The following is a 13,248-nucleotide window of genomic DNA, read 5'->3' as shown; positions in this document are numbered from 1 at the left end:
GGATTTGGCGATTATGTTCGCGGATTTCGCGATTATGTTCGCGGATTTCGCGATTTTGTTCGCGGATTTGACGATTATATTCGCGGATTTGGCGATTATATTCGCGGATTTGGCGATTATGTTCGCGGATTTGGCGATTATGTTCGCGGATTTGGCGATTATGTTCGCGGATTTGCCGATTATGTTCGCGGATTTCGCGATTATGTTCGCGGATTTAGCGATTTTGTTCGATTTTTTTCGCGGATTTCGCGATTATGTTCGCGGATTTCGTGATTATGTTCGCGGATTTCGCGATTATGTTCGCGGATTTCGCGATTATGTTCGCGGATTTGGCGATTATGTTCGCGGATTTCGCGATTATGTGTTCGCGGATTTCGCGATTATGTTCGCGGATTTCGTGATTATGTTCGCGGATTTGGCAATTTTGTTCGCGGATTTGGAGATTATGTTCGCGGATTTGGAGATTATGTTCGCGGATTTCGCGATTTTGTTCGCGGATTTTACGATTATGCTCGCGGATTTCGCGATTATGTTCGCGGATTTGGTGATTTTGTTCGCGGATTTCGCGATTATGTTCGCGGATTTGGCGATTTTGTTCGCGAATTTGGCGATTTTGTTCGCGAATTTGGCGATTATGTTCGCGGGTTTCGCGATTATGTTCGCGGATTTCGCGATTCTGTTCGCGGATTTCGCGATTATGTTCGCGGATTTGGCGATTTTGTTCGCGGATTTGGCGATTATGGTCGCGGATTTGGCGATTTTGTTCGCGGATTTTGCGATTATGTTCGCGGATTTGGCAATTATGTCCGCGGATTCGCGTCCCGAATCGACATTTTGGATATTTGGCAAGCCTAGTTATAACACCCCTTCAAAGATGCTATTATTTGTCCTACGACTCCTACGCCTGTTTACCTGCAAGTCTGCCGTGCAAGAAACCAAAATACAATACCTACATAGTTTTATTATTGCATTGCCATGGAAGTCTTTCAATGTTACACATCAATGGTATACGCAGGTATTATCCACGGCGAGACGAGAATTTTTCGCCTAGTCTCGAAATTTACTGCACTACTGCTGCTGGTGTTATAACACCCCTTCAAAGATGCTATTATTTGTCCTACGACTCCTACGCCTGTCTACCTGCAAGTCTGCCGTGCAAGAAACCAAAATACAATACATAGTTTTATTATTGCATTGCCATTGAAGTCTTTCAATGTTACGCCATAGAATATCATGGGCTGATTGATTTTAAAAATAAAATTTTATTTTAACTAAAAAAATTCAAGGTTTGACCACGGGGAAGTCCTAATTATCTTGCAGTTTCCTCTACATACATGTAGGTATAGTGATATACAGATGCAGTTATTGCAAGGTACAAAGTTACGTAGGTGTATCCAAAGATGATATTCCTTCGGGGGTCCCACAGAGATCCTTGTTTACTTCCGTTATCCTATAAGAAGGAATTTCTTATCCTATGATAAAATAAATATTCGATGGTCAAGTGTATCCAAAGATGATATTCCTTCGGGGGTCCCACAGAGATCCTTGTTTACTTCCGTTATCCTATAAGAAGGAATTTCTTATCCTATAATAAAATAAATATTCGATGGTCAGTTTTTAGTGACAAAACACGTTTTGTGATCCCTGAATCCAAGGTTTCAGCCATTGGTCCGTGTGTCTGTCTGTAAACAAAATATCTCAAGCATGGGAAGAGCTAGAGAGCTAGCGACTTGAAATTTGGCATTTAACCCTCAAATGTGGCAAGGATGCAACACGAAATTTTTGGTTAAAATCGGTGCAACGGGTGGCGGTATTTTGACCGCTTTTTGGTGGTTTTCGGTATAATTTAATAGGATAAGGAAAGTCGTGTGATGTTCAGACCAGATTTTTCTTAATGAGAACTTACGGTTCACTGAACTACTAGTTATTAATTTTCATCACAAACCTGACACAACAACCTCGCCGTCTTCGTTTGCGTTTTTCTTAATGAGAACTTATGGTTCACTGAACTACTAGTTATTAATTTTCATCACAAACCTGACACAACAACCTCGCCGTCTTCGTTTGGGTCCGAAATCTATCTCATCCTGTTCTTCCTGCTGAAAAACGTCGGTAAAATGCAACCTGGTTTCGTCACTTCTGGAATTCCGTGACATTTTGTCCACAGATATGCTCCAGGACCTCCAGTTGCCTCCTTCGTCCCGTCTCAATCCAAAACAAGCGTTCAACACTAGACTGGTTTAGGATTTTATGAATCTGAGAGTATCATTTTATTATTGATTGATTGGTTGACTGACAGATTGATTGATTGATGTTATCAGTAGGTAACCTATTGAAAAATTTCTGGTCAGCAAAAAATATTCGAAAATGACAAAACTTCCCCTAGGTCTAGACAGAATCGGACACAAATGCTTGAGAAAATGGGAGACACACGCGAGAAAAGCGACACACTGATGATTACTTTAAGTTTAAGCTATTATGCAAACTAAAGGTAAATATGAAATAAAAATAATAATAAGAATTTAGGAAAACAGAGTTTTAAAAAATACTTTTCATCCTATAGGATAAGGAAAGTAAAAAAGTAAAAATCAATATGAAACCGGAAATTTTTTAACTTGCCGCAGCCAGAGACCCAAGGGAAACCAATATACCTCCTACCGATTAATTATTTAATTACAAAATACCTAGTATTAATTAATAGGAAAAACACTGATAAGGACGCTAAACCATTGCGTGATGACCAGACGGCATGATTTTTTATTTATTAGGTAAACAAACACGCAGTCAACTCTGCCTCAGACACTACTGATTCAAAACAACACAGAATCAATATTGAAGCTATACTTCAGAACCGAACGTTCAGTCCTCTAGAATTACCAACATAAATATAATACCGGGTTGGTATACGATTATGTGAAATTTCATTGCTGAACCAATGAGATTCCGCTTTGGATACTGCCTCAGACACTACTGATTCCAAACAACACAGAATCAATATTGAAGCTATACTTCAGAACCGAACGTTCAGTCCTCTAGAATTACCGGGTTGGTATACGATTATGTGAAATTTCATTGCTGAACCAATGAAATTCCACTTTGGATGTAAACACAGCGAAATCTCACAATCTCATTGGTTCAGCCATGTTTGACTGAATAAAATTTTACATAATCAAAGTAATAAATTGATGTACAATATGTGGGTATATTAGGATAGATAAAATGACTGTACAAACTCTTTGCTAGGACTAGATAAGTTTTACTTAGATTAAAGAGGGTTTCTAAGTTTAGAGACCTTTGTGTGGTAAGCCTGACCCTTTCTAGTGAGACATCTGTGGTTTTCTAGTTGTATGCTTGTTCATTACTCAATGTGAACTCCTAAGTTAAAGGCTCAATAACATAGGTACCTACATAAGTTCTCAACAATTCATTAAAGTTAAGCAGCAAGTTGTATGGTTGGTATCTGGATGGGTGACCATCCTGTACTAAACATACATGGTGCTCACTATTTAAAGTATGCCCAGTTTGAAGTTGATCTAAACCATTTCCCATTTCAAACAAATCTAGTTATAACAAATCAGCTCCCATGGCATAGTGGTCACTGCACTCACCTTGCACGTGGGAGACCTGGGTTCAATTCCCAGTGGGGTCAAGAAATTTGTGTCATACAAATGATTGATCCCATGACTGGCTGTTGTGGGGCCCACTCAGCTTCGTGAGGAAAATGAGTAACTATACATACATAATCAAATACAACTCAGCACCTAGCAAGAGTACCTACCTGGTATGACCAGGCGACCAGGCAATCAGTACTCTGTACTGATTTGAGAAATCATAAGAATCACAGGTGTATTACATAGTGCATACGTCATATTATTTCCCCCATCCCTGGCATAAATATTTGCTATAACGGATGTCGATACGGACCAAACAGGCTCTAAACGGGGTATTATTGATTGATTGGTTGACTGACAGATTGATTGATTGATGTTATCAGTAGGTAACCTATTGAAAAATTTCTGGTCAACAAAAAATATTCGAAAATGACAAAACTTCCCCTAGGTCTAGACAAAATCGGACACAAATGCTTGAGAAAATCGGAGACACACGCGAGAAAAGCGACACACTGATGATTACTTTAAGCTATTATGCAAACTAAAGGTAAAGATGATATAATAATAAGAATTTAGGAAAACAGAGTTTTAAAAAATACTTTCCATCCTATAGGATAAGGAAAGTAAAAAATCAATATGAAACCGGAAATTTTTAAACTTGCCGCAGCCAGAGACCCAAGGGAAACCAATATACCTCCTACCGATTAATTATTTAATTACAAAATACCTAGTACCTATTAATTAATAGGAAAAACACTGATAAGGACGCTAAACCATTGCGTGATGACCAGACGGCATGATTTTTTATTTATTAGGTAAACAAACACGCAGTCAACTCTGCCTCAGACACTACTGATTCCAAACAACACAGAATCAATATTGAAGCTATACTTCAGAACCGAACGTTCAGTCCTCTAGAATTACCGGGTTGGTATACGATTATGTGAAGCCCAAAGCTAGAGTGATGTACCGGGGGTGGATGTTCTAAGACAGGGTTGTCCAACCCGCGGCCCAATGATTTCTGCGGCCCGCGAAAGCCTGCAAAGGCCCGTGTAGAAGGCCCCACCTGTGAGTTGAATTTTTAACTTTGCGGCCCGCCAACTCTCTACCTTGGTCTCTTGTGGCCCTCGGGTGCGCAAAGGTTGGACAACCCTGTTATAAGATCTAGCCTACAATAAAGGAGAAAAATCAAGCTCGGCAGGGGGGCCCTCGCTCCCCATAAATACGGTCCTGACTATTAGTTCTACGTGCTAATCCCAGCATACTACTATCTACAGTCTCTACGGAATTGAAACTTACCCATGTTACCAATTTACCTGTAATGTTATACAACATAACAGGTGTACAAAAAGATTGTCTTGACGGACTACAAAATATCTATGATATAACTATTAATCTCATATTTCCATCACTTTGAAGGTGATCTTTAGAAGCAGACACGTAGATATTATTAATACCAGCTAAGTTACCTACAAAATCTACATTTTGAGGAAATCTTTGTTATGTGTTACATGTGACCAGCTGACCAGCAACGTGACTTTAATGTTCTAGGCATGACCAGTAGATTCTGTAATGAGAAATGAGCATCACTTGACCCAGGGTGTCAGAGGCCAAGCTCACCTACGTACTCTTTCACTCGCGAAGGAAAATGTGCTAGGCACAATAGATACTGCACTAAGGTCGGAAGCTCGGAAGTTTCCCCTACTGTGCGTACTCTTTCACTCGCGAAGGAAAATGTGCTAGGCACAATAGATACTGCACTAAGGTCGGAAGCTCGGAAGTTTCCCCTACTGTGTATAGTGTATGTATACTTGTGTAGTGATCACACTTGTGCACATCAATGGTATACGCAGGTATTATCCACGGCGAGACGAGAATTTTTCGCCTAGTCTCGAAATTTACTGCACTACTGCTGCTGGTGTTGCTATTGTTATAACTAGCCTTTTTTTTTTTTTTTTTTTTTTTTTTTTTTGCCAGCCATACTGCCAGAATGAGACTTTTTTTTCAATCTATTCTATTAGTGTAAGCGGGGTACATTATATTCTACTTGTATGCTAAATTTCCTTTGTTTGAAGTGTAAACAAACAAAAAGAATCACCTAGGTATATTAGGTGCACCCCGTGCACCGTATGAACGCTATATGAGTATATGCTACATTGCTACAAAATAATATGCAAATGAATCATCAGTCCTTGTATGTTTTCACAAGGAATTTCAATATTGGGAAATGTTCCAAACCGTTACAAATCTAATCTGTCCCCCTCGACTCTTGGTTTAATCTAACCTACTCTCATTTGATGGCAAGTCATACTTTAAATTGGTTCAATTCACCTGTCAGACCCCGTATACTTAAGCATTGCTCGGAGTAATATGATAATATTTTACAATTAAGACCTACATCATACGATATTTATCATTATTACAGTCATAACTTCATAAGTCATGTCTTTGTTTTCAAGGGAGTTCTTGGTTCAATTCCCAGTATAGATTGAAACTTGAAAACTTCACTGAAATTAGATTACGGCCCAAATCGCTCAAACTTGACTGAGAGATTTGATAATTTATGTAAATCAAAAGTGTCCTTGGTCGAGTGTCGAGAAATAACCGGTTCGTCCGCTAATTACGGCCATAATCTTAAAAAAGCTCAAAAAGAATTCGCATTTTTCAGGACTTCCGATTTCGGCCTAAGTCGCTCAAACTTCACAGAAAATCCCCTGGGCTGGCTTTCCAGAAGGTACGGTTCAGCCGTTATTCAGGTTCAAAGTTCGCTATTTAGGGCTATACCTACCGTGGAAAAGGCTCAGAAAGAGTTCGCATGCCTCAGGACTTTAGATTTCGGCCCAAGTCGCTCAAACTTGACAGATAGATTCGATATATTGATACAGATCAAAAAATGTCCCTAGGTTGGCTTTCGAGAAGGTCCAGTTCGGCCGCTGTTCAGGTCCAAAGTTCCGCTATTAAACAGGCACCTTAAATGAAGGTGTTGCATTGTCTTATTTTCATTGATGAAATAATTCAATACACAATGTGACCACCTACATGGATATTGGATATGGATAATACGATTAAAAGTAATGTCACAGTTCTAGCCTGTGGGAGGTTCCCTATACCGATGAATGACCACTGGTTAGGGACATTAGGGACTTCTCACTTTGACCTTGACATGCTTTGGCTGTACGTACAATCCTACATAGAGGAAACTTGCCTGTTAGAGTCAACAATGGGTCATTACTATCACAATTCCGCGCGCAATGCTTTTTCTATTATTAAAAAAAAAAAAAAAGGATACAAATTCCCAACCATTTCCCAATTTTGAAAATTTGGACCGATTAAAATACTTTCTCATTACTAGTAGAGCTCTGCTATACATTAGTAATAGAAAATAAAAAGGACCAGAGTCAACATGAGACTGAACACCTGAGAAGTAAGTGTTTTACACTAGTGCATGGGACAATGTGTACTTAGGGTAGCATGCAAAAGTTTCCCCATTCCATTACCCACAGAAGATTTATGCAGTCACACCCCTTGAATAGTAAAACAGATTTATTCTACAGCAAAAATTAAAATAATAATAATAATAAAAGCTGTTAAGCATGCCCAAGCAAAAAAGAAAAAATACTGGGTATCTACAGGCAGAGGATTATTCTACAGCAAAAATAAAATAATAATTATAAAATAGTGGGTGTCTATAGGTACATAGGTATAGGTGCATAATATTATCAAAGCAAGCTAAAAAAAAAGGTAGTAAGGTAGTAGTTAGGTAAAATTTGAAATTGAGATGGTTTACTTACAAAAAACTAACAGCATACCAAAAGACAACACATGTTAATAGTACAAAGACAGCGCACAATATCATCAAAAGATCTTGCATCTTGGTTACCACACAAAGGTCTGGGTTCTAGGGAAAAACAAGTTGGGGTTGTACGGTCAAGTAGGGCAGAACCAAGTTTAGGATTTTATGTCCTATAGAAAACACACAGATACAAACAACTTTTCAAAATCAATTGGTTAAATAGATGTTTAATTACAATTGGCATTACAATAAAAGGCTAGCAAAAAAAAAAAAAAAGTTAAAAAAATTTTTAATTAAAATTGGGATTAAAAAAAAAGGCAAAAAAAAAAAAAAAAAAAAAAAAAAAAAAAAAAATGATTTCACTAAGATATAAATGCCCACCTTTCTGTCCTACTAATCATTAATAATTTCTTTTCATCTCACAAAAGAATTATTTACAATGTCAATTGGTCATAGATACCTCTCTATCTTAAACTGGATTGGACTGTATGCAACCAATGATTTACAATAATGGATAAAGGTACCTACTGGAAACCAAGTAAAGTAATAGAGTGTGATCTGTTTATTATATAAACAAATAATTGCACAAAATGTTTGTAAATGTAAATAATTCTCAAGTAAACAAAAGTAGTAGATTGCTTAAACATTCAGGCTAGGGTGACTTTCAGATGTAATTAGTAAATGGACCTTCCAATTCCTAATTACTTCCTGATGTAATTGTAATTGCAATTACAATTACATTTAATGTGATTGGTAATTGATGGACCCAATTCCAATTACTCTCAAAAGTTATTGTAGTTGCAATTACAATTACATTTGAATGTAATTGTAATTGTGATCTCAATTGCAATTACATGTAATTGTATTTTGTAATTTGTAATGGGAATTACTTTTTTAACAATTCTGGCTGACTGTTTAGATTCTCTTCTTGTATACTTGTATTTACCATACTCATAAAAGTTTGTTCTGTAAAATAAACATGATAAATACCTTCAACATAATGTACCTAACAACTAACATGCTATATGATTCACACAATAGTCTTTGTGTTTGACAAACAAAGAACAAAGAGTTTTTATGTCCTTAATCTCCTTGTGGACAACATGTTGCAAAGATTAGAAGAAAGAACAAGTAGCAGCTCAGTGAACTCAAGTACTCACTTGAAAAAAGGACCCACACACAGGCCTCTATATTTTGGCAATTTCACAAAAAAAGAAAATAAGACACCACTACTTACCAACAAATATGGATAAAACACTAGGTACCTACCTAATTAATGTCAATATTTATGCAATAGACAACCAGTCCACTAATTGTTCACCATATGTTCCAGAACAAGGGGACAACTCAATTGACATTGAACTACAATCAAAGTGTTTTATCATACAACCATGCTTCTCTCCTTGATAACATTCTAAGAACCTCAATCTACAACCCAGACATTCAGTGATATAAAAGGTAATAAATGTGTAAAGGACATTCACCCTTGTGTAGAGAGTATTATCACCAGAACAAGGGGACAACTCAATTGACATTGAACTACAATCAAAGTGTTTTATCATACAACCATGCTTCTCTCCTTGATAACATTCTAGAGCCTCAATCTACAACCCAGACATTCAGTGATTCAGTGATATAAAAGGTAATAAATGTGTGGAGGACATTCACCCTTGTGTAGAGAGTATTATCGAATTGATTAGAGTTCAGTAATAAATTGATGTACAATATGTGGGTATATTAGGATAGATAAAATGACTGTACAAACTCTTTGCTAGGACTAGATAAGTTTTACTTGGATTAAAGAAGGTTTCTAAGTTTAGAGACCTTTGTGTGGTAAGCCTGACCCTTTCTAGTGAGACATCTGTGGTTTTCTAGTTGTGTGCTTGTTCATTACTCAATGTGAACTCCTAAGTTAAAGGCTCAATAACATAGGTACCTACATAAGTTCTCAACAATTCATTAAAGTTAAGCAGCAAGTTGTATGGTTGGTATCTGGATGGGTGACCATCCTGTACTAAAAATACATGGTGCTCACTATTTAAAGTATGCTCAGTTTGAAGTTGATCTAAACCATTTCCCATTTCAAACAAATCTGGTTATAACAAATCAGCTCCCATGGCATAGTGGTCACTGCGCTCACCTTGCACGTGGGAGACCTGGGTTCAATTCCTGGTGGGGTCAAGAAATTTGTGTCATACAAATGATTGATCCCATGACTGGCTGTTGTGGGGCCCACTCAGCTTTGTGAGGAAAATGAGTAACTATGACATATAAATACACATAGCGACCGGTGCCAGCATGGTAGGTAAACATTGGATTTTAGGATTATTGAGATATTGGGAAAATCCTAGACTGCTGCAGTGAACACCAAAGTTGTGACATAATAACACAAAGAAACTGCATTTACATAGTTATAACAAGAGGGGAAATGGGTTTTTAGAAGGACCACTTTCTAAAGAACTATGACATATAAATGCACATAGCGACCGGTGCCAGCATGGTAGGTAAACATTGGATTTTAGGATTATTGAGATATTGGGAAAATCTTACACTGCTGCAGTGAGCACCAAAGTTGTGACATAACAACACAAAAGAAACTGCATTTACATAGTTATAACAAGGGGGGAAATAGGTTTTTAGAAGGACCACTTTCTAAAGAAAAAAAAAAATCAGCAGATAGATACAAGATTGGAAGATTAGAAAGGCTGTTTGAAAAATAGAACAAAATGACAGATTCAAAAATGTGCTTTTTGAAAAAAGGGCCAATTCCAAAAATGGCTCTTCTTCCAAAGATATCTTTAAATAATATTAAAAGTCACCTTTGATTGAGCAGTTTGCGTCTTAAACCTCGAGATACAGTGAATATTGACATCAGGACAAATCACAAGACAGCACAAAATAATGGGGAAACCATGCACACAGAATCAATGTATCTGGAACCAATCAATAAAGATAAAATGGTTTTGATTGATGGCCTTTGGGTAGGATATATGCCAGTATTGTAGGTAGCATTATCATAACTATGCAAATAGTGTTTAGCCCTAGTAAGGGTGAATTTGGGATTTCCTTATGTAAGAATCTCTTACTGTTAACTAAGTCTGACCATGGAATGCTGGCTTTCATAGAATGTCAGTAGGTAATATTATCTATTTAGATGTCACACCAAAATTCCAAATGCATTTTTCTGGATTCCCTTATGTAAGAATCTCTTACTGTTAACTAAGTCTGACCATGGAATGCTGGCTTTCATAGAATGTCAGTAGGTAATATTATCCATTTAGATGTCACACCAAAATTCCAAATGCATTTTTCATTGGACCTGGGAGTTGTAGAAAGAAAATTCCAAGTTGTCTATCACCTCTCTTTCTCTTACCTTGATTTGGATGGCTATGTATCAATAATTGCTGGTTCAAAACTTCCTCCTTGATACCAGATTAATAATAGATTAGCTGACACAATTCTAATCGCTTTAGATTCAGGAAAATTACTTCTTTAGTTCTTTCTTCTTATTAGAAAAAAAAGAAAAAACTTTTTTCTTTTGTTTGGTTTTTTTGAAAAACAAAAGAACTGATAAGTCAAGACTGTTGCCAAATGTAAAAGATTACCCTATTTCCCCTTGCCGGCAAACTGGCAATGATGTTCAAGTTTTATGACAGAAGACGAGATTTTTTAATATCTAAAGAAAAATCTTAGCTCCATGAATAATTGCTGGTTCAAAACTTCCTCCTTGATACCAGATTAATAATAGATTAGCTGACACAATTCTAATCGCTTTAGATTCAGGAAAACTACCTATTACTTCTTTAGTTCTTTCTTCTAATTCTTCTATTAGAAAAAAAGAAAAACTTTTTTCTTTTGTTTGGTTTTTTTGAAAAACAAAAGAACTGATAAGTCAAGACTGTTGCCAAATGTAAAAGATTACCCTATTTCCCCTTGCTGCCGGCAAACTGGCAATGATGTTCAAGTTTTATGACAGAAGACGAGATTTTTTAATATCTTTAGGCCCGGGTCTACAGCTTCATGTTCGGTTTAAGCAAGTAGGTACTTTTTAGGGTAATAATTCTGTTGGTGGATTTCACCAACACAAACAATATGGTTCATCAGACTGATCGACCGTTAGTGATTATGCGCCATTTTTTCAAAATTCTGTTTCACCATTCAAATTCTCCTATTAATTAAGGCAACGAGAGAAATCCTTTTGATTTCTGCAGTTGGTATTTCTGTAATATTTTAAACGGTGTTCTGATTGGTTGAAATTTATTTTTACAAGCGCGGTTCTTTTTAAAACAAGTACTTTGATTTGATTTGAATTTTCTTTTGTACTTTTTGGACTTGGAAAAATTTCTTCCAAAAAATTAACAATTTTGTCCATTCCCATTTTTCTTTACACCTCTTACCTTTATGAGATAAAGGTAAAGCAACATTGACTTTAGTTAATATCTGGATGGGTGACTGTCCGGTTTTCACCTAATGTAACAGTTTTGTCCTTGTCCTTGGACCATACCAGGAAAGACCAAATTAATTTCATCTCTCTACGACAAACCTATTGAGTATTGATAATAGAACATCTAAGTTTACTTTTCATAAAACGTCCCTTTCCCACCATAAATTCTTTGTTTATTTTTGACTTGTAATTTTATTTTCTGTTTCTCAAGACCTCACTTTTGAAGAATTTGAAGTAAAATTTTGTTTTTCGTCGGTACTTACCTAATAATTAGTTTTCTCAACCTCTTTTCATTCTTGCGCTAATTCAAGTCACAAGTGAGTGTTTCTGTTACCTACTATAAAGTACCTACTCTTTTTTGTCTACTGTCATCAAGTCAGTGTCTCTATAGACAAGTGAGTGTTTCTGTTACCTACTATAAAGTACCTACTCTTTTTTGTCTACTGTCATCAAGTCATTGTCTCTATAGTCCCTGCTGGATTGACTTGTTTGAGATATCTAACGTGTGTCTGTGTTGGTACGAGATCAGTTCAAGGAAGATGAAGCTGTGTGAGTTCTGTGGAAAGCTAATCGAGGTGTCAAATCTGAGTTGACATCACAAGCTTTGTTCTATGAAGCCTCCCTCTGATGAAAGATGAAACTGTGAGTAAATTCACTTGCAATGAATGTGGGAAATCTTTTTCGAGAAAGGACAACCTCAAAAGACACTCCAATTCTTGTCAAAGTGTATCCTTAAAGAAAAACAAACATCCCTGTAATTTCTCTGGCTGCTCTCCTGTTTTTCACTCAAATTGATTTGATAGACCATAATGGTTGGAATGCATCAGTCGTCTTCTATTCAATCTTGTCAGTTCAAAGAGTTCAACAACCACTGTGAATTTTTCGAATGGAAAAAACTGAAGAACAATTGACCTACTCTTACTCTCAAAAGCCCCTACTTGTGATACATCATATCAAAGGTCTTAAAGAATGTAGTACTGTTTGAGCTCAATCCAACAACCAATGGCCTACTCAAATTTTCATTTTTCCATGTTCTCTCACACATAGGGGAAGCAACATAAATGGAAAATTCATATTGATTGGTGATTTATGCTTCAAATAGGTCCCACCAATTATTCATTTTGAAATTCAGTCCTAAAAATAAAATTTTGAAATATCCATTTCCAAGACAATTCAACATATCTACAATATGTGTTCTGTAAGGGGCTCCTGTTACAATTCAAATGGCGGATTTCACCAACACAAACGTTATAGACATTTGTTTTGCAGAATCTGAAGTTCATCGATTTGAGTCTTGTTAAATAGAAATATCCCACTTTCTAGTATACATATTCAAAATGTGGTGTAAAACTCATGGTTTTGTCCAGACTCACACCCAGGTATTTGCATGTTGATACCTA

At 36.6% G+C, this 13,248-nt stretch overlaps 1 protein-coding gene and 1 long non-coding RNA gene across 2 annotated transcripts in view; both read right to left on the bottom strand.

Moving 5' to 3' along the window:
* Positions 1-2,559, bottom strand: part of LOC103505000 (monoacylglycerol lipase ABHD12) — a 9,950-nt gene extending 7,391 nt beyond the window's left edge. Inside the window, exon 1 of the mRNA XM_026820404.1 lies at positions 2,038-2,559. Coding sequence (XP_026676205.1) covers positions 2,038-2,156 — 119 coding nt within the window. The 5' untranslated portion in view covers positions 2,157-2,559. The remainder of the gene's footprint in view (positions 1-2,037) is intronic.
* Positions 2,560-8,910: 6,351 nt separating this feature from the next.
* Positions 8,911-10,951, bottom strand: LOC113465682. The gene is made up of 3 exons (XR_003390307.1): positions 10,778-10,951; positions 10,224-10,337; positions 8,911-9,008 (listed from the first exon to the last, which is right to left on the bottom strand). It is a non-coding gene; the product is annotated as an uncharacterized LOC113465682 (long non-coding RNA).
* Between the last annotated feature and the right edge of the window lie 2,297 nt (positions 10,952-13,248).

This window comes from Diaphorina citri, unplaced genomic scaffold (genome assembly GCF_000475195.1).
Source record: "Diaphorina citri unplaced genomic scaffold, Diaci psyllid genome assembly version 1.1 scaffold144, whole genome shotgun sequence".
Taxonomy (NCBI): domain Eukaryota; kingdom Metazoa; phylum Arthropoda; class Insecta; order Hemiptera; family Psyllidae; genus Diaphorina; species Diaphorina citri.
Note: the sequence above shows the minus strand (reverse complement) of the source record. Positions and strands in the feature narration are given on the sequence as shown.